The sequence below is a fragment of the Lissotriton vulgaris genome, chromosome 3_1 (assembly GCF_964263255.1).
Source record: "Lissotriton vulgaris chromosome 3_1, aLisVul1.2, whole genome shotgun sequence".
Lineage (NCBI taxonomy): Eukaryota > Metazoa > Chordata > Amphibia > Caudata > Salamandridae > Lissotriton > Lissotriton vulgaris.
This window is the reverse complement of record NC_141689.1, coordinates 37,838,787-37,865,070: the sequence shown is the minus strand read 5'-3', so window position 1 is coordinate 37,865,070 and position 26,284 is coordinate 37,838,787. Positions and strand designations below refer to the sequence as shown.

The following is a 26,284-nucleotide window of genomic DNA, read 5'->3' as shown; positions in this document are numbered from 1 at the left end:
CTGCTCTTATGTGTATCTGCTGTCTGGTTTGTGTGAGTGACAGGAGACAGTCTGGGCTGCCAGGTGGGAAATAGAGAGATTACACCAGGATGGGTGGGAGGAGTGCCCCTTGACTCTGACGCCAAATATCCACCGCTATTTTCCATAACCTCCCTAAGCTGCGTAGTCGTACGGGGTTTTGTACCCTCTCGGAGTGGGGACCTATCCAGGACCGGGTCAAGAACACAATTAAAATCCCAAACCAAAGGACTGGGGCCCCCAGATCATGAATCAGGACGTCCTGGAGGGCCCGGAAAAAGACAGGGTCATCCATATTGGGTGCATGGGTGTTCAGTATGACAACTTCCCTACCATCCAGTTTCGCCCTAAGAAGCAGGTATCTGCCATGGATGTCTACCTCTACATACTGGATAGCGAACGGGACACCAGGCGCCACCCATAACACTGCCCCTCTAGAATTCGTTGAAAAGGAGGAGTTGAATACCTCACCCTGCCACTTTTTTCCCAATTTCTGTGCTCCCTCATCTCTGAGATGGGTCTCTTGGAGGCATGCAATTGAGACCCCATGTCTACGAAGAAAAGAAAGGACTCTATATCTTTTAGTGCATGTGCCCAGTCCCCTCACGTACCAACTCATAAACTTATATCACATGTCTGACGATGTATCCTGCCCCCCCATAGTACTCTACCTCGGTGACACTCCAATCCTGTGCCAAGAAATGCAAGACATGCGATGCCTGAAACATTTCCCTTCAACAACCCCTTCCAAGACCCCCCCACCACCCACCCACGAGAAATATACTTGCAACAACAAAACTTGCCAATATGTCCTTCCCATGCTGGTGCCAGGACGTGCACAGCCTCCCCATTCGCATAACAGGGCAAAACCACCCAAAAATAGGAAAAAGAAGGAAAAACTCCCCACCCCCCACCCCAGCTCCCGGCTAGGCCAGCTATCACATCATTAATACAGGGCTCGAACCATCTTATATAAAGAAAAACGCACACATCTCCTCCGCTCAGCGCCCCCCGGTAAGGAGTTATGTCCCCCTTATACAAAAACCTGTGTGTATACTCCGTCCTTGGAGAAGGCCCAGCAAGGCCGGCCTGCAACTCCGGCATCACACAACAATGCTTAACCGCTTCATCCCCTCAAGATGGGGCCTCCGAGACAGGCAACTGGGCTCCCGCTGTCTCAGGAATTGTAGCACTGGTAGGTGATACCGCATCTGTAGTGGGCTGCAGAGTGTCCGGGACCAGTACCTCTCCCGGAGGGGGAGTCTGTGATAGTTCCGGCAAGCCCTCAGACTCCGCTGGTGCTAGACAGAGGGCCCTGTCATCATCCACTGTAACTCACTGCCTCTCCTCGCGCTCAGCAGTGTCCGAGCAACGTCGTAGTCTGATGCGCGCCTCCTCGTGGTCGTGTACCCCAAGTACCTCGGGACCCCCTCCGCTCGCCGGGGGGGAGGGAATCCCCCTTAATCTCCAGCCATTCCCAGACTTCTTCCGGGGTTTCAAAGAAATACGCCTTTCCCTGCGACAGGACCTTAAGCTTAGCTGGGTAGAGCAGCATATACTGTGGGTGAAACTCCCGGAGCTTCTGTTTAACTGCCAAGAAGGACTTCCTTTGCTCCTGTACCTGTTGGATATAGTCTGAATAGATGGAGACCGTAGCATTTTCAAAGGCGAGATCTGCAGACTCCCTTGTACCCTCTCGGAGTGGGGACCTATCCAGGACCGGGTCAAGAACACAATTAAAATCCCAAACCAAAGGACTGGGGCCCCCAGATCATGAATCAGGACGTCCTGGAGGGCCCGGAAAAAGACAGGGTCATCCATATTGGGTGCATGGGTGTTCAGTATGACAACTTCCCTACCATCCAGTTTCGCCCTAAGAAGCAGGTATCTGCCATGGATGTCTACCTCTACATACTGGATAGCGAACGGGACACCAGGCGCCACCCATAACACTGCCCCTCTAGAATTCGTTGAAAAGGAGGAGTTGAATACCTCACCCTGCCACTTTTTTCCCAATTTCTGTGCTCCCTCATCTCTGAGATGGGTCTCTTGGAGGCATGCAATTGAGACCCCATGTCTACGAAGAAAAGAAAGGACTCTATATCTTTTAGTGCATGTGCCCAGTCCCCTCACGTACCAACTCATAAACTTATATCACATGTCTGACGATGTATCCTGCCCCCCCATAGTACTCTACCTCGGTGACACTCCAATCCTGTGCCAAGAAATGCAAGACATGCGATGCCTGAAACATTTCCCTTCAACAACCCCTTCCAAGACCCCCCCACCACCCACCCACGAGAAATATACTTGCAACAACAAAACTTGCCAATATGTCCTTCCCATGCTGGTGCCAGGACGTGCACAGCCTCCCCATTCGCATAACAGGGCAAAACCACCCAAAAATAGGAAAAAGAAGGAAAAACTCCCCACCCCCCACCCCAGCTCCCGGCTAGGCCAGCTATCACATCATTAATACAGGGCTCGAACCATCTTATATAAAGAAAAACGCACACATCTCCTCCGCTCAGCGCCCCCCGGTAAGGAGTTATGTCCCCCTTATACAAAAACCTGTGTGTATACTCCGTCCTTGGAGAAGGCCCAGCAAGGCCGGCCTGCAACTCCGGCATCACACAACAATGCTTAACCGCTTCATCCCCTCAAGATGGGGCCTCCGAGACAGGCAACTGGGCTCCCGCTGTCTCAGGAATTGTAGCACTGGTAGGTGATACCGCATCTGTAGTGGGCTGCAGAGTGTCCGGGACCAGTACCTCTCCCGGAGGGGGAGTCTGTGATAGTTCCGGCAAGCCCTCAGACTCCGCTGGTGCTAGACAGAGGGCCCTGTCATCATCCACTGTAACTCACTGCCTCTCCTCGCGCTCAGCAGTGTCCGAGCAACGTCGTAGTCTGATGCGCGCCTCCTCGTGGTCGTGTACCCCAAGTACCTCGGGACCCCCTCCGCTCGCCGGGGGGGAGGGAATCCCCCTTAATCTCCAGCCATTCCCAGACTTCTTCCGGGGTTTCAAAGAAATACGCCTTTCCCTGCGACAGGACCTTAAGCTTAGCTGGGTAGAGCAGCATATACTGTGGGTGAAACTCCCGGAGCTTCTGTTTAACTGCCAAGAAGGACTTCCTTTGCTCCTGTACCTGTTGGATATAGTCTGAATAGATGGAGACCGTAGCATTTTCAAAGGCGAGATCTGCAGACTCCCTTGCCGCTCTCAGGATGCAATCTCTATCTCGATAATTGAGGATCTTGGCAATTAGGGCTCGTGGAGGAGCGCCAGGTCTTGGCGGCGGAACCAATGCTCTGTGGGCCCGCTCGATCACAAAGACCTCCGACAGACCCGTCGGGCACAGCGTTGTGCGAATCCATTGCGCCAGCATGCGCTCCGCATTGCCCACTTCCGCCCGTTCCGGGATGCTAAGGACCCTGATATTACATCGGCGGGCCCTCCCTTCCGCATCCTCCACTCTTCACTCCAGTGCCCCCGTCATGCCCGTAAGTTTTTTAAGGGACGCCACCTCTCCTTGCAACTGGACAATATTCCCCTCCGCATCAGAGACCTTGTCTGCCACTATTCACAGATCTGTCCGCAGTAAGTTCACATCTATGGACACCATTTCAATTTGACGCTCCAATGCAGTGTGGGATTCCTGGATCGCCTACAACAATTCGGCTCGTCAGGGGCCTCGCCTCCCTCGTCCTGCCCTGACTGATCCGCTGTGAAGGGAGCCACTGAGTGGTGTATTGCGTAATGTTGTTGGGCTGCGAGGCACGGGGCATCCTGTCCTTACGCATGGCAAGCCTCCAATAGGTCCCCGCGTGTTTTTCTAGGTAGGAATTTTCCACCAGTCACACTCAATGACCTGTGTGTGTTTGCAGGCGATCTGCAACCCGGTCTCCCGCAGCAGTCCCCTACAGTGTCCGCACTCACTCACCGCTGGTTCAGCCGCAGCTCAGTCCACAGGCCTCTCCGTCTGCTGTTTTGAGTCAGTCACCGAGGTCCCATATAACTGCAGGGTTCCGAATCATGCGGAAGGGCCCCGATAGCAGCGGGTCCCTCTAAAGCTGGATCCCCCCTCGAAGGGACAGGCCCGCAGGGCACCAGCAGTGCGCGGCTTGTCCCACCACTCCCGGCACCTTCTGTCGTGTCTGGCGGGTCCTCCGACAACTCCCACCTTGCTGGGGCCCCAGATGGCAGTGGGCCCCTCTTCCAAATCAGCTCTCTCCTCGGCTCGGGCCCCGGTAGCAGGTGGTGCTCAGCTTATGGGCCTCCTCCACGTGTATATAGGTCACAGACCTCGGCCTCCCTTGCCTCCGGCTCCTCCTCCCCTCTGCAGGGCTATCTCTCGCTTCTGCCTCCAGGTTCCCTCCCCGCCGCCGAGGTCCGAAGTATCCAGGAGGGCCCCGATGGTAGCGGGCGCCTCTTCAGTCAGGGCGCTATCAAGGGGGTAAGACTGGAGGGCTCGAGCCGTGCGAGCCGCCTCCCTCACTCCAGCGCGGGTGGGCATGACAAGCACCTCAGGCACCTCCGTGATGGATGGCGGGACCGCTGTTGATCTCCCGTACGCTGGGGCCCCAGATGGCAGTGGGCCCTTCTCCCGAGGCAGTTGTCCCCCCGTCCCAGGGCACAATGGCTGTAAGTATTGAGGTTATGGGCCTCCCCCGTCCTGGGGAAATAGGCCGCAGACCGCGAGCTACCGTAACTTCGGCCCCGACTCCACTCCTCCCGGGCTGGCACTCCAGACCGCTTCAAGGCCCTGCGCTGGCCGCAGAGGCCCGGCGCACCTGGGAGGCCTCGATGGCAGCGGGCACCCCCGCAACCGGATCACTACACACGGGGGTATATCTGCAGGGCCCGAAGCGCGGGTTCCACTTTATCCACACCTGCACCAGGCGGCACGACGGACACCACGGGGCCTCTGCGACCTGAGGCAGGCCCCCCAGCGATCTTCTACCCGCCGCGGCCCCGGATGGCAGTGGGCCTCGCTCCTGCAGCAACTCTTTCTTCGACCTGGGGGCCCAGATGTTTGCAGGGATCCCAAGCACCGGTCGCCGCCATCACGCGAAAGCAGGCCTCAGACCCCGGCCTCGCGTGCATCCAGGTCCGCCTCCTCACGGCTAGGGCCGTCACCTCGGCTCCTCTCCCAGCGGACAGTCGCAAATCACCTCAGGATGTGTCCTCAGGTACCTATGACTTATGAACCCCATTTTAGTTCGAGCAAGGAGCCTGTAGAGGATTTTTAAACAAGATTTTTGTGCCGGTCTGCCGGGAGCTGACAGAGCTTACGTCCTGTCGGCCATGCTGCTTGTCCACGCCCCCAGGCACAGCCCTATTCAAGGTTCAGGTGCAACTCCTCCCTCCCATCTAGATGCAGATCTCTCTATTCACCACCGGTGACTCAGCCAGTCTCCTGGAATTCCCCAGCCCTGTCACTCACAAAACCAGACATAGGAATACACAACCTAGCAGAGGCAGGTTTGAATGCTTAGACAAGCAAATACCTACTTTCTAAAAGTGGTATTTGCAAACACAGAATATTAAAACCAACTTTACTAAAAGATGTATTTTATTATTCTGAGTTCAGGCATACTAAACTCGAATTTCTTCCATGTTCTCTGAGACAGTTAGGATTATAAAATGGAATAACTCTAACAGCACATTCTGGCCTATGGAGAACAGGTAGCCTTGCAATAGTGAAAAACGAAAATGGCAGTTATTCACTATTAGGGCATGCCACACACATCAGGGCTTGTCCAACCTTATACTTACAATGCACCCTGCCCATGGCCCTACCATAGGGGTGACTGATATTAAGAGCAGGGAATGTTTAGGGACTGGCAAGTGGGTGCATTTGCTCAGTCAGCATGACAGTACCAGACTGCACCCAGGTTCTGCAATTGGAGACCTTAGACAGATTTTACAAGTCTGCTTCTGTGGGTGGCACAACCAGTGCTTCAAGCCCACCAGCAGCATTTGGATGTATACGCCCTGGGCACACTCAGTGCACTAGACTACAGTCTGACAAATAAACCAAATAGCCAAACATGGAACCACTGATTAATACATCAATTTACAATAGGGAGCACTTGCACTGTGCCACTGGATAGCAGTGGCACAGTGCCCAAACCATCTAACACCAGCAGGAATACACGAGGCAACAGCAAAAATGGAAAGGAGACCCCCGCCAATGGTGCCAGGTCTAACACTTGTCCCCTCCAGCTGAAAATTGGGGAGAACTACCCTAACTCCTCGGAGTTCTCTTCACTAAGGCAGAAAAATCTAGACAGACCATCAGCGTTGGCGTGTTCTGTACCAGGGCGGTGTTCCAACGTAAAGTCCATACCCTGTAAGGAAATAGACCACCTCAACAGCTTTGGATTCTCACCCCTCATCTGCATCAACCCTCTGAGGGGCCTGTGGTGTGTCTGAACCCGGAAGTGAGTCCCAAACAGGTATGGTCTCAACTTCTTCAGAGCCCAGACCACAGCAAATGCCTCACGCTCAATAGCACTCCACCTCTGTTCCGGTGGAAGTAACCTTCTACTGATAAAGGCTACAGGTCGATCTAGGTCCTCCTCATTCATCTGTTACAGAACAGCCCCCACACCATGCTCTGAAGCATCTGTCTGAACGATAAGCTCACTTGAAAAGTTGGGTGCCCTGAGCACGGGCGCCATGCACATGACAGCTTTCAGGGCCTCAAAAGCTTTCGGACAGGTGTCAGTCCAGATCACCTTCTTGGGCTGCTTCCTTAAAGTCAGCTCTGTCAAGGGTGCAACAATGTTGCCATACCCCTTGGCAAACCTCCTGTAATACCCTGTGAGACACAAGAAGGCTCTCACCTCTGTCTGGGTTTTGGGTGGCTCCCAAGCCAGGATGGTTTAAATCTTGAGTTGTAGGGGCGCCACCTGGCCACTCCTAACTTGGTGTCCCAAGTATACCACGGAACCCTGCCCGATCTGGCACTTACTCGCCTTGATCGTGAGGCCTGCCTTCCGCATTGTTATCAACACTTCCCACAGGTGACGCAGATATTCCTCCCAACTGCCACTGAACACTGCAATGTCATCCAGGTAGGCCCCACTGAACTCATCCAGTCCAACCAACACCTGGTTGACCAACCTCTGAAAGGTGGCAGGGGCATTCTTCATCCCAAAGGGCATAACACGGAACTGGAAATACCCATCTGATGTGGAGAATTCTGACCTCTCCTTTTCTCCATCAGTCAAGGCGATCTGCCGGTTCCTAGACGTTAAGTCAAATGTGCTGAGGTACTGTGCAGCCCCTAGCCGATAAATGAGCTCATCCGCTCTGGGGATGGGGTGTGCGTCAGTCTTCATGACTGAATTGAGCCCTCTGTAGTCCACACAGAACTTGAGTTCGGGTGTGGCACCCAGTGCTGCAGCCTTCGGGACCAAGACCACTGGGCTGGCCCAAGGACTGCTGGAGGACTCAATCACCCCTAGCGCAAGCATCTTTGAGACCTCCTCTTTGATGCAAGCCCTTACCCTGTAAGACTTGTGCTTCACAGGTAAGCTGTCTCCTGTGTCCACATCATGGATGCACTAGTCTGTGACACAGGGAACCAGGGAGAACAGATAAGAAAATTGTCCCAGCAATTGGTGGCTTTCATTCTGTTGCTCCTGGGTCAGGGTGGAAGAGAGGTTAACACCATCCACTAACCCATCTTGCTCTGAGGCTGACAGGAGGTCAGGAAGAGGCTCAGTCTCCTCCTCCATCCCAGCATCTGTTTTCAAGAACATGTCCACTTCAGACCTCCCTAAGCAGGGCTTTAGGCAGTTGACATGTAGGACCCTGAAGGGTTTACTAGGAGACAGCAAGTCCACCAAGTAGGTAACCGGACTCTTGCGCTCCACAACCTCAAAAGGTCCGGTCCACTTATCGTGGAGCGCACAGGTCTCCACTGGGGCCATGACCCACACTTTCTGGCCAGGTTGAAGCTCTACCAGAGTGGCTTTCTGGTCCTACCAGCGCTTCATCTCCTCCTGGCTGGCTTCCTGATTTGCCTCAGCGAGTTGCCTGAAACACCTAGTCTGGTTTCTGAAGGCCAGCATGTAGCTATATACATCCTGGGGAGGTTTCCTGGGAGATTGCTCCTAGCCTTCCATAACCAAACTCAGAGGTCCTCTGACTGGGTGTCCATAGAGAAGCTCAAAGGAACTGAACCCTAGAGATTTCAGTGGCACCTCACGGTATGCAAACAGTAGGCACGGTAAGAGGAAGTCCCACTAAAGCCTCATGGGTTCAAGACCCATTATCATGCCCTTCAGGGTCCTGTTGAACCTTTCAACCAGCCCATTTCCTTGGGGGTGGTAAGGAGTGGTGAACTTGTAGGTTACACCACACTCCTACCACAGGGACTTCATATACTTGGAAATAAAGTTGGTTCCCCGGTCAGACACTACCTCGCGAGGGAATCCCACTCGGGAGAAAATTCCCATCAGTGCACGTCCCACCGCGGGGGGCCGTCACTGTCCTCAGAGGTATGGCTTCCGGGTACCGGGTGTCATGGTCCACCAAGAGCAGGGTGAACCTGTGGCCCATAGCTGTCTTGGGATCCATTGGCCCCACAATGCCAATCCCCACCAGCTCAAAGGGGGTACTAACCACAGGGAATGGTTGGAGAGGAGCCGTGTGCTTCCTCCCACTCTTTCCACTTGCCTGGCAAGTCTGACAAGTCCTGCAATGAGCATCAGAACTCTTGAGCATTTGGGGCCAATGAAAGTGGGTGACAAGCCTTTCAAAGTTCTTGTCCTGCCCCAAATATCCTGCTAACGGCACATCATGAGCTAGCCCCAGTAGGAAGACTCTGAACTTCAGGGGGTACCACCAGCACACGGGCTGAACTAGGTTCAGCAATCTTCCCCACCAGCTCAAAGGGGGTACTGACCACAGGGAATGGTTGGAGAGGAGCCTTGTGCTTCCTCCCACTCTTTCCACTTGCCTGGCAAGTCTGACAAGTCCCGCAATGAGCATCAGAACTCTTGAGCATTTGGGGCCAATGAAAGTGGTTGACAAGCCTATCAAAGTTCTTGTCCTGCCCCAAATATCCTGCTAACGGCACATCATGAGCCAGCCCCAGTAGGAAGACTCTGAACTTCAGGGGGTAACACCAGCACACGGGCTGACCTAGGTTCAGCAACCTTAGGCTCACTATACAGGAGACCTCCTTCTTGCTGCCAATGGGTCAGTTCAGGCAGGTCCCCCAGTTCAGCTACTTTCTTCCTGGTAGGCTCCAGGAGATTCCCCTCAGGGTCTACCTCCTCCTGGGCCTTGGGAACTTCGGGGGCCGGTTTCCCGCGCCCCGCCACTTCTCTCTTCGGCAGGTTCCTGGGCCTCCCTCTCAGGCTCCAGGTCCTCTTGAGAACACCTATTGGCTGACATTGACAGGGTGGTCATGCACGCCCAGTCAGGCAGTTCAACCATCTTCAAGTGAGTTGTTTTCTCCACCTGTTCCCAAGGAGAGCTCTCCAAATCATTTCCCAACAAAAAGTCAACAGGCATGGTGGGCCTCACAGCTACCTGAAGAGTACCAGAGACCCCCCAACACTCAAAGGGAACCTGAGCCATTGGGCAATGACTCTCTGTGCTGTTGGCGTTAACAACTCGGCAAAATGCATGAGGGACAATCTACTCTTGAGACATTGGTGACACTTGACAGTTGTCACACTGGCTCCTGTATCTCTAAGAGCCTCCACCTTTTGGCCATTGATGGGTCACTCGATGCTGATATTTCTTAGTGTTCCTGGGCAGATGAGCTTCTGAGACCATCTCACAGTCTCCTAAAGAGACTACAGTCATCAGTGCGGGACCCCACCCACCTTGGTATCAATCTCCTCCTCCAAGGCTACACTGGCCATCTGCCGGGGCGGAGCACCAGTGGGTGCTGGTTTACCAAACAGGTGACACCTGGTATCATTCGCCTTATGACCCAGGTCACCACACTTGTAACACTTTAGGGGCCCCTGGGGAACAGGACTACCTGTCGGGTCCCCTGATTTCTCTCAGGGGAGGCTGGGAACCTTTCACGGGGTTCCCTTGGGGACTAATTTAGGGCCCTTTACAGAACTCTGAGGCTGACCCTGCCCACCTTTGGCTGAGTCTCCCACATGACTCTTGTGGACCTGGGTGCTCACCCAGCGGTCCGCCTCCTCAGAAAGCTTCCTAGGGTTAGTCAGCCTGCTAACTATCAGATGCTGGCGCAGCTCTGGAAAACAATTATCAGACAAGTGCTCCCATGCAATCAAATCAAAGAGACATTGAAAATCAATAACCTTGCTGCCCTTCACCCAACCATCCAATGCTCTGCAAAAGAAAGTAAGATATTCAACCCAAGTACTGTTTTCTAACTTTTCATTTCCTGAACCTCTGCCTATAGAACTCAGGTGTCAAACCATATCTAGACATCAATTCATCTTTCATGTGGCTGTATGAATTGTGGACTTCAGAACGCAGGTCTAACAATGTGTCCTGCCCCTCACTAAGGAACCTTCCCCACAACCCGGCTCCCCAATCTCTCTCAGGAACACGGTGGGAAGACCTGGCTACCTCATAGGCTCTGATTCACTGACCAATAAGATCATTTTTGTAAAACTCCTTCACCACATCGTTGGGAATACACAGTCTACTTTCTGTATGTATTGACAGTAAGCTGCCACCAGAGGGAGTAACTTCTAAACTTTTGGTTTTAAACTCCCTCGAAACTTTTTCATGCTCAAACTGCATTTTCTTTTCCTCAATATCTAATCTTCTATTTTCTAATTCCAGTTGCCTATTAACCTTGAACTTGGTCATTTCCATCTAATGCCTTCTTGATCTCTCTCTGTCCTCCAACTCCTCTGGAGACAGACTTTTGTTGGAACCAATGCTACCTGCGGGGGAAGGTTCCTTCCTTCCTCCTGGGCCCAATGGCCTTCCTGTTGTACAACTGCCTGGTCATCTCCCTCCTCAATTTCAGGCGTTTTCCTTGCTTCTACCCAGGCCCTCCACGCCTTGTAGAATTCTTCTTTCTTAGTGTACGCAACAGTGGCAACGTTGAATTTCTTGCAGAAGTACTTCAGATACTTTACTTTGTAGTTTTCCAATTTTTCTTCTTCCCATTCAAGATCAAAAGAGGCTACGGATTCTGCTCTCTCTACTACAACTGAATCAGACATCTTTCAAAAATAGAACAAAAAATCCAAAAAGAAATCAACCAAAAAGTATGTGGTATCGTTATGGTCTGCACTCACTAAGTAGTGTTCACCAGTCACTGTACATGAGTCACAAATGCAAATCCAGAATCCTCACGGCTGACTACCAATGTTAGATTTGGGGGTCTCTCGTTAGCACAGGTAGGTACGTGTGACAAATAGGGACCCTCTCCTCTAGTCATAATAAGGAGATTACACTCCTAAAATAACCCCTGCTCACCCCCTTGGTAGCTTGGCACGAGCAGAAGGGCTTTACTTCAGAGGCGTTGTAAGTTTAGCAGTTGTGACCACATACAGTAACCCAGTGACAACACTACAAATGGACACCACACTGGTTTTAAATATAAAAAAATAAGTAGACTTTATATAGCGTTACCACAAGACCATAAACAACAAAAATACACACTATGATTACTTTAAGATGGTAGATTTAAGATTAGTTCAGTTCAGTTCTTAGATGCAACACTCTGCGTCAATGTACCTTAGGTTGCGTTGCGCTTCCACAACAAGCAATGTCGCAGCGATGGGAAATGCGGCAAAGTTCACATACAAAGAAATAAAGATGTGAAGATCTTCCAGATGCGGCACGCTTCTCGGGAATGCGAGAAGTTCTCTGCTCGATGCGTGGACTGCAGCGGCGACACCCTTACAATGCGACAGCAGCTGCTCCAGCGGCGACGCTCTTCTTCTACGATGCGTGAAGCTTCCGCTCGATGCGACAACTACAGCAGCGACATCCATGATGCGACGGCAGCAGTTCCGATGGCGGCGTGCTTCCCGGGGATGTAAGGTGCTCTTGGTCGATTCGGTGCAGTGCGACAGTTCCAGTGGCAACACCCGCCTTCGGAATTGAGACGGCAGGCACAGCAACGACGACACGCCACAACCTCATTGCGAGATTCTTCACCTGATGTGGTGCAGTGCGACAACTACAGCGGTGACACCCACCTTCGGAGTTGCAACGGTAGCAGCAGTGACAGTGACAAGCTTCCTCTTCGTTGCAGCACACTTCTCTCCGATGTGGTGCAGTGCGACTGTTCCAGTGGCGACACCCTCCTTCGGAGTTGCGACGGCAGGCACAACGACAAGCATCTTCTTGTTGAGTCGCGCTTCAAGCTGCTTGCGACACACAGTTCCTCAGAAGGCCAAAAACAGCAGCAGGCACTTCCAAAGAACTCTGGGGAGCTGGGGGGTGAAGTCTGTTGTCCCTGAGACTTCAGCAGGAGGCAAGCTCTTTTGCAAGCCCTTGGAGATCCTTCACAAGTTGAAAGCAAAGTGTACACAAAGTTCCTTTCTCCTTCCTTTGGCAGTAAGGCAACCACTGCAGGCCAATCCCCCAAGCAGCACTTCAGCTTGGGAATAGTCTCTCAGTTTCTTCAGGTTCCTCTCCTCAGTAAATGTTTGTTCTTGTAGTCCATAGTGATCCAATTTCATGGGATCAGGGTCCCAATATTTATACCCCAAAATCCTTTGTTCTCTGAGGGGAGAGGGGCATTTGCCCAGTCCAAACCAGTTCTGAAGCACTCTGTTTACCAGGCATCTCCTTTCCTTTCACAGTGCAGGGCCCCACAGGAGGTGGAGTCAGCATTGTGGAATGCAAGTACAGTCCTGGAGCACTTTGTTTACAGGACTCCTTCTCTTCTTTCAGTGTGCAGGGCAGATACATCAGCCGCTCCCCAGGCGGTAGAGCCAGCATTGTGGAAGGCAGGCACAGCCCTATTCAAGGTTCAGGTGCAACTCCTCATTTCCATCTAGATGCAGATCTCTCTATTCACCACCGGGTGACTCAGCCTATCTCCTGGAATTCCCCAGCCATGTCACTCACAAAACTAGGAATACAAAACCTAGCAGAGTCAGGTTTCTAAAAGTGGTATTTGCAAATACAGAATATTAAAACCAACTTCACTAAAAGATGTATTTTATTATTCTGAGTTCAGGCGTACTAAACTCGAATTTCTACCATGTTCTCTGAGACAGTTAGGATTATAAAATGTAATAACTCTAACAGCCCATTCTGGCCTATGGAGAACAGGTAGCCTTACAATAGTGAAAAACGAAAATGGCTGTAATTCACTATTAGGACATGCCACACACATCAGGGCTTGTCCTACTTTATATACTTACAATGCACCCTGCCCTTGAGCCTACCATAGGGGTGACTGATATGAAGAAAAGGGAAGGTTTAGGGACTGGCAAATGGGTACACTTGCCCAATCAGCATAACAGTACCAGACTGCACGCAGGCTCTGCAATGGCAGACCTTAGACACATTTTACAAGGCTGCTTCTGTGGGTGGCACAACCAGTGCTGCACGCCCACCAGCAACATTTGTATTGACACGCCCTGGGCACACTCAGTGCACTAGACGAGGGTCTGACAAGTAAACCAAATAGCCAAACATGGAACCAGTGATTAATTCATCAATTTACAATAGGGAGCACTTGCACTGTGGCACTGGATAGCAGTGGCACAGTGCCCAAAGCAGCTAACACCAGAAAAAATACATGAGGCAACAGCAGAAATGGAAGAGAGACCCACACCAATTGTGCCAGGTCTAACACTTAATGTCCATTGGGGGTTTTTAAATCAGCAGTGTGTTGTCTGCGAATAATAATGTTGGTATTGTAGTACTCCGAGTGCTGGGAGTCATCAATGTCGCAGGGTAACCGACACAGCTGTTGATAAAGGAGAGTTGGGGAAAGAACTCAGGTCTGCCTAACTCCCTTGTAGAATCCATTCTTGAAATAATTAGGGCCATCAATGCTGGTATACTGTGTGAGACCCCTAGGTAGGGGTAAAAAAGTCAATGAATTCTTATCACGTGAAAATAAACTCTTGGATACAAGGCACTCCAAGATATTCCCCTTGGTTGGCATGGCAAGTTGTTAGTAGTTTTATGAAGCTATTAAGACATTGGGCTACGGTTTTGTCATGATCCACATTTTTGTATTTTTGTTTTTAAGGAGTTTCGTTTGAGATGATTGTTTAACATCCATTGTGCTAATGGCAACAGTAATCCCCTAGTTTTGACTTTTTGATATCTGGGAGTTGTTTGGGTTTTAGGATGATCTGAGTGGTATCAGCACACTTGTAGTAGTTGAAGTTAAAAATGTTCAGCAATAAAGGCGAAAAAAATTGAAAAATAATGATGTGATAGTTGAGCCCCAAGGACAATTATTAGGGTGAAGAACGGAATGACCATATGTAGACACTTGGAGGTGTTATATAGCCATGGATCTATCAATTTCTGGTCAACTCTGCTGAAACCTGATGAGAGGTCGAGTAGCAGTAGGGCAGCAACTGTGTTATTCTTAATAGAGTCTTAAGGCTGTCCCAAATGGAGACTAGTGGTGATTTCATTCTTACCCTGGTCTGAATACATTATGTCTCATTTAAAGTACTTTGTTTTATCTACTGAATGTTCATATCAGTTCAAAGATTGTTAATGTGTTTACCTAAAATGGGCCAATTCACTATAGGTCCATGTAGTTGACTCGTCAAGTCAGTATTTCTTTGGAATGAGCTTAATATATGCATTTTTAAATACATTCAGAAATTCACCTCCTGATAAGGAGTAGTTGATCATTGCTTTCGCTGGTGGATTCAAGTAGGATTGTTTTGAAGAAATGTTATAGCAAGCACCTGCTGGAGAGCCAGCCATAAGTGTAGCATTGATTAGGTCAGATGTTTATTTTTGTGTTATAAAGTTGAAATACTTCAGTATGGACAGGGCAGGGGGTTGCCTGATCCGATGGGGGACCTTTGTGAGAAGGTAGCCTGGCTGTGAGAGTCTTTAGTGATAAAGTGGTTTGCTGAGGTAGCTCACCTCTTGAGAGTGTTTACCATCCATTGAAGTGTGGCAAGATTATGGAAATAAATTACAATTCATTTTTCCATTTAGCTCTGCATTTCCTGAAGTTACACAATCAGCAAAGTGAAAAAAGGTGTAGTCTCACACACTACTCTTGTTAACTGGCATATCCAAGTTCAATGACTTTTTGAGTGCATAGTTGGGCAACAGAAAGCTTGGATTCGTGCTTGTCTCAAAAACCAAATCGTCAACAATGCAGAGCTTCAAATATCCACAAAACTGGCAGATTTACACATTAATCTACTGCATGAGCTTTGCAAAATCATTCTGCTTGGACTCAGGCTCCCATAAACAACCCTTGTCCTAACTCTCCCCCTCACCTTCCCCCCATATGTTTAATCCTCACTAGTCTCTGCACAGCAGGTGTCTGCATCATTGCTTAAGTAGTGCTGCAATGTATATTGTCTTATCAAAATACCCCAATGCTTCAAGTAAGGCAGGAGAGTTGGAGAAAGCATGCCTTCACCAGGCAGGACACATACGTTGCACAGATATGGGCTATCACTATAAATCGCTTTCCCTTCAGCATGTGACACGTTTTCTTCATGGTTACATTGAGACACTGCCGGCTGGACTCGAACAACGCCCTGTATGTTGGAGCCCCCGAGTTCACCCTTCGTAAGCTCCAGGTGGTGCAGAACTGTGCAGCCCGCACCCTGCTACAAATTCCACGGACTCAGTCAGCAAAACCCGCACTGAATCGCCTACACTGGCTTCCAGTCCGACAGAGAGTGGCATTCAAGGCGCTATGTATTGCCCACCGGGCCTTCTGGAAGTCTGGTCCAGCTATCGTCTCACAGCTAGTCAGCCAATACCACCCACAGAGAAACCTTCGATCCACGGAGGCCTTCCTGGCCACGGTGCCCAGAGTGAAAAGAGCTAGGTCCGGAGGAAGGATGTTCTCCCTAAACGCCTCTAAGATGTGGAACACACTTCCCTCTCATCTCCGATCTAATCCAAATCTACTCTCCTTCCGCAAACAACTGAAAACATACTTGTTTGCCAAATCCATCTAATCATAACCCTCTGTCACTCCCAGTTCTGTCCTCTGAGTTCTGTCTCCACATTCCAGCGCTTGGACGCCCATTGGGCAGCAACCGCGCTATACAAATATAATTACAATTACAATTACAATTACAATGCAGTGACACCTTGCGTGTACTCTACTAGCCATAAAGGTACAGATAAACATGGTTTCACCCAGTTGGCTTACTTAACTTCTCTGTAACGATTTGGTACATGATGGAAGAAATGCACCAATGGCATCAGCATTGGACTGGTAACACAAGCAGCCTCAGGCCATCCATCCATTCTCTCTCTCCTTCGCTTTCCTCTTTCTTCTCTGTCTCAGAACCCTTTCTCTCCAGCTTCCCCCACCCTCACTTTCTGTGTCTCTTGAAGCCTCCCTGTGCCTGCTGCAATTAATCTCAAGTAGCTGGGGCAAGTGATAAAGGCACGAAGAGCAGCCCTGTGATTTCAGAACTGGCCTCCTCCCCACCGGGCAAATGTCCAGTGGAATGTAAGACCTGAATGGCATGGGAGTTAAATGGACACTTATACCACTCTACTATATACAAACAAAATACGCGTCTGTCAGGAGCCCCACTATGCCCTGAAGGGGTGCAGTTTCAAAAGAATGAACTCACCCAACGCAGGGAAAAATGCCTTTGCCATGTCAGAAAGACTCTATTCAAATATTCGATAAGTCATCCCATAAGTGTGCCTTCTGAGGCTGGATAAGTATACATTCAAATGTGGTCTGAAAAGGGGAACAGTGAGATGCACTGGGGGTGCTAAAGATTGATTGCACATGATCAATAGGCTATAGGTTGGGGAAACATTATATTGTATTGTGATTAAATTGAAATTGCATGTATATAGCGCTTACTAACCCCGATGAAGCGTCAAAGCGCTATTTCGGCAAGTAACACACTACTCTGGAACCCATAAAGAATTAGTGGGGAATTAGTATGGTGAAATATGAAAGTAACTTGAGTGGTGGATATGCTAGTTTGTTATTTGTATTGAAAAGGATAGTGAAGGGATAGAAGAGGGCTTGTATTTATATAGCGCTTGATAACCCTGAAGGGGTGTTGAATCACTTTTCTGACGAGTAGTACATTACTCCGGAACCCATAAAGGATTTGTGGTGAATTAGTAGAGTGAAATATGAAAGTAATTTGAGTGGGGGATATGTTAGTCAGTTATTTGGATTGAGAAGGATAGTGGAGGTAAAGAAGAGGAAAGGATTTAGAAATATATATATATATATTACCTACTGGCGGTCGCCAGTAGGTAGTTATAGTTAGGATTTTTTTCAATGTTAAATTCAAAATGGCCTCGCGGCGTTCCGGTCCTCCCCTGAAAGTTTTGGGGAGATTCGTCAAGCGGGGGCCGAGATAAAAGGGGGGTCCCAAAACGCGTTTTCCCCATGTTAATTCCATAGGGCGGTCGATTTCACTTTTAGCCCGAACGGCTGAATGGATTTCAACCAAATTTGGCAAAATTGTAGGGACTGGTAGCCCGATGTGCCTTTGCTATGTCTCAAGATATGTGCTCCAGTGGATTTTGAGTAATTTAGGTTAAAAAAAATATATATATCTGTAAGCGCGCCCCGGTACGCGCTCCGGGGAGCGCACCGGCCGCGCCACGCGACTTGCGCGCAGAAAGCTGATTGGCTCTCGGGTGTCGGTAAACATTCCAAACGGTCCGGAGTGGCCGCCATCTTGTGTCTCGGTCGGATCGAGACACAAGAGGTGGCCAAAACAAAGGGGGAAATGACCATTAGGGGGCAGAGTTGGCCCCCCTGACCCCCTAGGTTTCATGTGGGGGTTATAAAAGGGCCCCGCGGGGGGGCAAAAAAATATATATTTTTTTCGATTTGCGCGGGGGGAGCGCCCGGTACGCGCACCGGGGAGAAAAGAGAATGGCAGAGTTTAAAAATGTAATCATTTTATATAAATGGGAGGTAGTTCTGAAAAGAACTGTTTTTTTTTCTTTTTGTTTTTTTATATTTTTTTTATTGTTGTTTTAAACATTTTTTACTTTTTATGGCTTTTCTGAACAGTTTTATATTTTTTTTGTATTTTCTTGGGGGAGAAACAAAAAACAGGGAATTGTAATTGGCTCAACTGGAGCAAAAAAAATTAGGGTTTTTTGAGGCACTTATGGCTATCCCCAGCACAGATGATAAGTTTAACACTTTGCTCACCATAGCAAATTAACTTACCACAATATTTGCACATGATTTTAAAATCGTTAAATTTGGGTTGTATGATAGGCATTGTCTCTGTTGCCTCTGAACCCGATGGAGTTGGTTCTTTTGATGTTGAGGGTCTAGATGATGATGGGGGTAGCTTACTGCAGAGGTCCCTTACCTCTGCAGCAGAATAGTTGATTGGGTGCCAACGGATCATGTGCCGAATCATGGTATGATTCCTGAAGGAATATTTTTTGTTAGGGTTCCCCGTGGACAGCTCAGCATCACAAATCAAACCATTCACTTTCGCAGCGTTGACTTATTTGAAACCCCTTGGGATTTTGTAGAACTGCCATACGAAGTGCTCTTTTGGTTTGTAGGGTTGATGAACTTCTTGCAGGAACTGCCTTGAGCTTCCCTCCTCTTCCTCCTCCTCCTCCTCTTCTTCTTGACCACCAATGTGATCTTCTGGTGGTCTTTTTGATGGTGGTGGTGGTGGGGGGGCAGATGCTCCAGCTGCTGCTGCTACTGTAGCCATTTTTAATTAGAATATATTAGAGACAGATCTCCAAACAGGTCTTCCTCAGTCAAAGGACAAAGTTAGAATAAAGAAAAAAGGAGGGGGCTTTCATCATTTGGAAAAAAAAACTGTTCTGGACCAATGAGAAGTGTTATTTTCAAGTCACATGACCAGGGCTTTCATCATTTGGAAACCAAAAGTGTTGTGAACCAATGAAAAGTGTTATTTTCAAGTCACATGAGCAGGGCTTTCATCATTTTGAAACCAAAAGTGTTGTGAACCAATGAATAGTGTTATTTTCAGGTCACATGACCCGACGCGCTTACGCTACGCGCCCCGGGGCGCGTAGCGTAAGCGCGTCAGAACGTTTTGCGATCGTATGCGTGCTTCCGGGTGCGCTTACGCTGTGCGTCATATGACGCATCACGTGGCTACGCGATACGTCACAATGTTGTTTTCGTTCGCGGCAATAGCGCTAACGGGACACTCACCGGTACGCGCACCGGGTCGCGCCATAGCACTGCGCGTACCGGTGAGCGCATCGGTACGCGCCCTGGGGCAATAAAAAAAATATTACATTTCATATCTATAGAGATTGAATTTTGAAATTCACTGAAAAAAAATAGGGTTGAGGCCCTATATTTACTTAGGAATTAGAATTTAAAAAACCTTTGAAATTCACTGAAAAAACCATGGGTTTCACACCAGTTATAGTTAGGAATTAGCATTTAAAAAACCTTTGAAATTCACTGAAAAAATCATAAAAATCTATGAAATTCACTGAAAAAAACATAGGTTTCACACCAGTTATAGTTTGGAATTAGCATTTAAAAAAACCTATCAAATTCACTGAAAAAACCATAGGTTTCACACCAGCTATAGTTACCTGGAAATTTTACTGACATAAAACCATTGAAATTCCCACGTTATAGTTAGTTGGACTCACTATAACTTGCTTGTGTAATGCACTGCTGATGACATCACATATTACATCACTCATGACATGGTCAGTGACATCACTCATGACATCACTGATGACACCATCTTTGTGACAGAGAGACTGACCTCTTTTCACTGTAAAGTAACCCTTGAAACACATATTGAAAAATAAAAACTAACATTTTAAAAAAAGTGGACATACCTATACCAGTTACAACAACCAATTCAGTAATTCCACCATTTATATACACATCCACTCATTCACCAACACTTCTATATAGTCACTCATACATATACTCACTCATCATATGTAGTGAGACACCTATACATCCTTTAACACACCGACAGTCTTCCAAAAGTTGCTCACACACATACTCACACATGCAAATAAACTATTGAACATCCATTTATTTGCATATACAGCTATACATACACTACCACCTTACTTCTAAAGAAACTTACACATACTTACTCTCTTAAACAATCACTTATAGAAACACATACTTATTAAAACAAGAACTCTTTCAATCTCTCACTCTCACATATACTCACCTATATACACCAATACTCACATATACTACATTAAAACATATGTAGTTACTGATAAAGACAGTAGTGAGACAGTCATTCACTTACTAACACATACATATACACACTCACTCACCCATACAGTCTGGCACATATGCTGTCTTCAAAACACATACAAACAGTGAGTCAGTCATTGATGCATCAGTGTGCTAAGTAACACCCCCACCAAATCATACAGACATTTATACTGATACTAAAAAAACATCTAATAAGCCATAGAAACACACATGTAGCTACTCACCAACCCATGCAGCCACCTATATACAAAGTGAAACACTGATACAAACATTTAAATATTGAAACAATACTCGCTAATATATGTATTCACTATGATACACTTAATAATCCAGTTAACCAATCATTTAAAAAAAAAAACATCCATTAAGACACTTATTTAAACATTCATTCTTCCATCGACCTTTACATATACATATATAAAACATATTTATTTTTCAGAAAGGCAAACATTCACTGGATGGTGTCATCAGTGATGTCATGAGTGATGTCACTGACCATGTCATGAGTGATGTAATATGTGATGTCATCAGCAGTGCATTACAAGCGCAAGTTATAGTGAGTCCAACTAACTATAACGTGGGAATTTCAATGGTTTATGTCAGTAAAATTTCCAGGTAACTATAACTGGTGTGAAACCTATGGTTTTTTCAGTGAATATATATATATTTATGTTTGTTTTGGGGCTCATAGCAGTAGGAGGAGGCTTGGGATGACTAAAAGGGGTGTGGAGGGGGGAGAGTCAGTGGGAGGGATTTGAAAGGCTTGTTTTGGCGAATCGGAATAGTAAACGAGATATAAGATGATGCAAGGAGGGGTAGAGTAGAAAAGAGTCTAGTAAGGGTTATTTTGGGGATCATAGTAGTGGTATGGAGTTTGGGATGTATGAGAGAGTGGACATAGATGGCAGATTGATAGAGGTATTGGGTAGTGCATTAGAAAGAATAGTGCTTGGTGTCTATGTAAAACAAGTAAACAGAACAGATAACGACCAAAGGGGCAGGCCAACTAAAAACAAGAGTTCTCTCTAGGTATAAACAACCTGAACAGTAAGAACACATGTAAGAGGGGCAGTCCAAATGGGAGGATCCAACATTCCAAAAGGAGGGATTACTAAGTGTATTCTCCAATGAAAAGCCAGCACTTCTAAAGTACAGCAACAGGAACCAACAAAAAAATTGGTGAATTTTCAAGCTCATATCCTAGATACTGCATGTCTCAAAGAGATAGCGCTAGCGTTGCCTAGATGAGACCTAACAATCATCTCTAAAGTTAACTAAGTAATATGATATAAATACAATATGTATTATATCTAACTATTTGATCAATGCTTTAGTTGTACAACCTGCTATAATTTGTATTGAAATGTTTTTATAAAATATTCGTATATAAAAATGTGGAATACTACACATTAGGATTGGTATAACCTCACATTCAATAATTACCCAAATGCTGTTTCCACTTCTAGGAGTAACCTTTTTTATTATAATTCCACCTGGGAAAAATGTTAAATGATTCAAAATTACTTAGGTTTTCACTTAGTTTAAAAAATATTGTGAACGGAGATTGTGGTCATACAAATTCAGACATGGCTTCTGAGGAAATTCAGTCTTAACTGGAATTGTCGCTGGTTCAGTCATACACTTTATAAAAAAATGGGCTGCTTACACTCTGCCTTTAGTTCAGATGACCTAAAAATTTTAAATTAAAAAAGGTGTGCCTACTGCATCTCAAAGGAGAGCTCCCCTTTGCCTTAACTGCACCTAGAATATACTAGTGTGCCTAAGTGAATGAGACTCCGAATACCAGACTGGCTCCCATCCCATCCTTGGACAGTGTTGCACCAAGTGTCCTCTTGATTCTGTACCTTCTTCCTATATAGAGCTGCATTATCCTTAAAATCTTGGCCAAACATGTGCCGGATCCAGTAGGAAAGACAAATCAGTCATTGCACTATAGGTAGACCCAGAACCCACGATCTGTTTTCCCACCTGTTTAGTTCTGACATCATTCTCCTATATAAAGTCAGTTAGTTTCTTATACTTGGTACTTAAATGGTGATCTGTGATTGTCTCCTGTCTCCTAATTACTTGTTTTTCATTCCTCACTGGCTCATTTACGCTCAAAGGCGATCACTCTGTTCATCAAGTCTGCCTTCCAAACAAGGGATGGAGTTATCAGTCAAGACCAGAACCTCCACCATCAAACCCTTCACATGCAAGGAATGAATAGAGGCCCAAGGCTCTGCCTATATTTTGGGGCATGTGGTGAAGATCTTTTGCCACAATCCTATTTTCTCTTAAACTTTCACCCATAAAGGCCTTTTCCTAGTATTGTCCTCACCTGGTGCTTCAACGCTTAATAGGCCCAGACCCCCTGGTTTTAATTTCCAGGCTAAGTAAGGTTCTCATTTTCTGTCACCCAATGAACCAGGTCAAGGATCCACAAACCACCGATAAGGGGTGTTGGAGTCTTGCTGACCTGTCGCAGGGTTCTCAGACCTGTGCAGGATCTGTTAACCCTTCAGCAGGTCCAAAGAGGTCCAAAAGTTACAAGAATCTGCAAACCCAAGAGACCATCCAAGCAACTTTAAAAATGTCTATAAAAATCAAGAAGGATCGGCCCATTGGCCAAGCCTGACCACCAAACCATGTGGAGCATGCTATTTGGCTTTGCGCAGTGTGGGCTAGCCAGTTGGGTGGACTGTGTGGCCGTAGGCCAAGTCCTGCAGCCAATCCTGCAGTGCACAGCCTTCGGTCATGTACAATGGGCTTTGGCTGCACACCCAAGATTGGTCATAAAACCTGACCACAGGCTAAAGTGAAGTTATGTTTGGCATTAGTTATATCTCCCTAATACATGTTCAAGTTTAGAAATCAACAGTAAACATAGGTGCATGTCAACTATTTTTTTCAATTTAAATTTAAAACAACTCTGAAACTCACAAATTATGATTACTACCGCGATCCATAAATCACACAACTGCCTTGCAAACAATATCTCACAAACCAAATGCAATGCAATGACCTCTCACTGTGTATACCAATCAGTAACAACATCAAGGAGCACAACCTAAGTAAATAACAAGACTTACTACAAACAAATAATAATGCCATATTCATAATTATCTCTTCTGTTGTGTTAAAAGTAACAAAGTGAAATCTAAAATGATTTATAATATATTTGATTACACCTGGCATTGACAAAATCAGAGGGTTTATAGATGTAAAAGAGGTTTGCTAAAATAAACAAAAGCTATTTTTTGAGACTGTAAATATCTTTCAAACTCCTAAAAAAGTCTTTTGGAGCCCTTTCAGAATCATAAATTGCAGGAAGCGTGATAGGGGGGATCTTAGCGATAGAGAATTAAATGTGTGAATTGCTTGCACCCACTGCTTCATTGCAAACCATTGATTTCTTCCAAACCCCTAATTGGGGTGGTAAATAATTCACAAAGATAAAGTTACCTCAGTTGGATAGCATCCCCTTTGGAAATCCTGCCAGGATAAAAAATTGTTTTTAAAAGCAGCACCTGTCTTGGGCAACTGTTTCATAAATGTATGGACAGTTATGGATAGAATTTTCCTCAAATTGCCTACAGTTGTAGGCATAGGGGTATAGGCATATGAATGTGGATGTGGATTGTTCTCCACCCTAGAGGTAGCATGGTGGTGGGCATTCCAGTGGTCGATCCATCTCCACCCTAGAATAGCATGGTGGTGGACATTCCAGTGATGGATGCTTCTCCATGGTGTGCCTCAGAGGCAAGCAGACAGTTCTAGACCAAGTGTGGATTTAAAATGTAGCCCAAGGTCCATAGAGTCAAGGGGCTGGCAGGTTTTGGGTCAGTATAGATGTTGTCAATCAATCAAAGATTTTAAAGCACAGCAAATCACCTATGAGGATCTCAATGTGCTGGAGTTGCTAACTGCTTCGTGGTGATCGGTTCAATAGAACAGCCAGGTCTTGAGTCCTTCCCTGAATTGCCGGAGGGCTAAAGCCGTCCTGAGGTGCAGGGGGAGATCGTCCAAGCTTTTGGCCGCCAGGTAGGAGAACAATGTTCTTCGCTGTTGCTTCAGCAGATCCAGGGGATGTCTGTGAGTAAGACATCCCCTGGGTTTCCAATTCACATACAACCTTAAGAGTTCCCTGTTGTTTGGAGTTAAACAGTGTACTTTATACTTAAAAGCAGCGCTTTCTGTCTCACAAGGAGTAGAAGCTTAGGACAGGCATTTTTGATTTATAGGTCATACGTTTTATAATTGAGTTGTTTCGGTTTCCTTTGTGTTGACTTTAGGTCCAGAACCAGCTCCCTCATCTGAAGGCCATCGTACAATACAATGATGATTTGAAGGAGAAGAGACCCAACCTCTACACGGTGAGGAACTCCAACTACCCTTTATTGTATCTCCTTCTATCCTACTGTCACACAAAGTAACAAATCTACATATGGCTCGACAAACTCACATTTTTTCCCCACAATATTTGTCAAAAGTTCATGAAAATTCTATGAAATTGAGTTTTGCAGCAATATGTGATTTGCTAGTATAATTTGTTTTCTTTTTCACCAGAGTTACACCTTATGTTAAAAAGTTTTGCAAGATACTGATAGGGGTCTGCCTCGAGTAGAAGACATTTTCACACTCAATCAATGTGATACTGGAACCATTTTCAGAGTAGGGTGTAGCCACCAATGATAATTTAAAGAATTTTCAAGAATTACAAGGGATATGAAATTTGGGGATTCCGCATATTTCGTAATTGTTATTAAAATTTCACACACAGCAACTTAATTCCCCTATTGATACCTTGTGTACTCTAATTAGCTGTAATTGGGCTCTTGGCGCAATCCGGGGATTCTGTCGGTTGGGATTTGGCTTCGATACATTCCAACCATCGATCACTGATCCTTTATATGCATCAGATTAAGGCAAGAGGTCAACCTCAGCCCAGTCAAAAGCAGATGGCACCGAATGCACTAACATCCCTGACTGCCTGACACTGCTTAGTCGCCCCCTCAGACCTCTATCTCAGTTCACCTTTCCAAAAAAGAATATTTCTTATTTATATATGAAGAATCTAATTTCCCTTGCAAGTTCTAATTTTAATACATTTTTGCATTGAAGTGCCCAGCTTCCTACTTTCCACTCCGGGCATCAAGTGCACTGTTCCGCGAACTGTTCCTGCAATCAACCTTAACAACCAGGGTTCCAGCGATCACATATTTCATCTCAGCAGCAACCGAGCAAGATATAATTTTGCCTACAGAGTAAGAAGACTTTCATAACTTCTTCAGCGAAAGTCAGAATGAACTCTGACCTTTCCAGAGAGAACATACATGTCCTCCTTCGAAGGTTAAGGCTCTGAGCCGTCTTCTTCCAGTTCATAACCCTCCACTAGAATGAATGTCTGGTGTAGGGACCACAATAATCAGCAAGGATCATATTCACTGTAACAGTTACCCATTGATTTTGACACCCAGTCATTCATCCAATGTTTGCCCCTTTTTCATTGAAGAATCAAATGCAACATCTATCAGCATACCCATTATCTACCATATCCTTGCTGATAATTTGACCTTTATTGAGCAATGCACTTCACAATTGAACCAATCTCCCTAACCCTCTGTTACAACCTGTAGATGCCCTCCAAACCATTTACCACCTACTAGAGCAAATTGTTACCACCTTCTCCATAGTAGTTTGGGTATTGAGGACTTGACATCTATCACAAAACCCTAAAAACATGACATATGTACTTCTAGCATGCAAGTATGTCTTCAAAGAGCTCCATATATCTCTAGGTCCAAAAGCAGTTAGAATTTAATCAGCGTGTAATTTAAGTCGTTCATGACAATCGACCCAGAGGCTAGCCGTTGCTGTAATGTGAGTCATCTTTCTCTACCCCAACAAC

At 46.9% G+C, this 26,284-nt stretch overlaps 1 protein-coding gene across 1 annotated transcript in view; it reads left to right on the top strand.

Moving 5' to 3' along the window:
- The window catches only part of LOC147725883 (long-chain-fatty-acid--CoA ligase ACSBG2-like), a 661,758-nt gene that overhangs the window by 198,203 nt on the left and 437,271 nt on the right, over nucleotides 1–26,284 (top strand). The window contains exon 5 of the mRNA XM_086962812.1: nucleotides 24,669–24,749. Within this exon, the coding sequence (XP_086818938.1) occupies nucleotides 24,669–24,749 (81 nt within the window). The remainder of the gene's footprint in view (nucleotides 1–24,668; nucleotides 24,750–26,284) is intronic.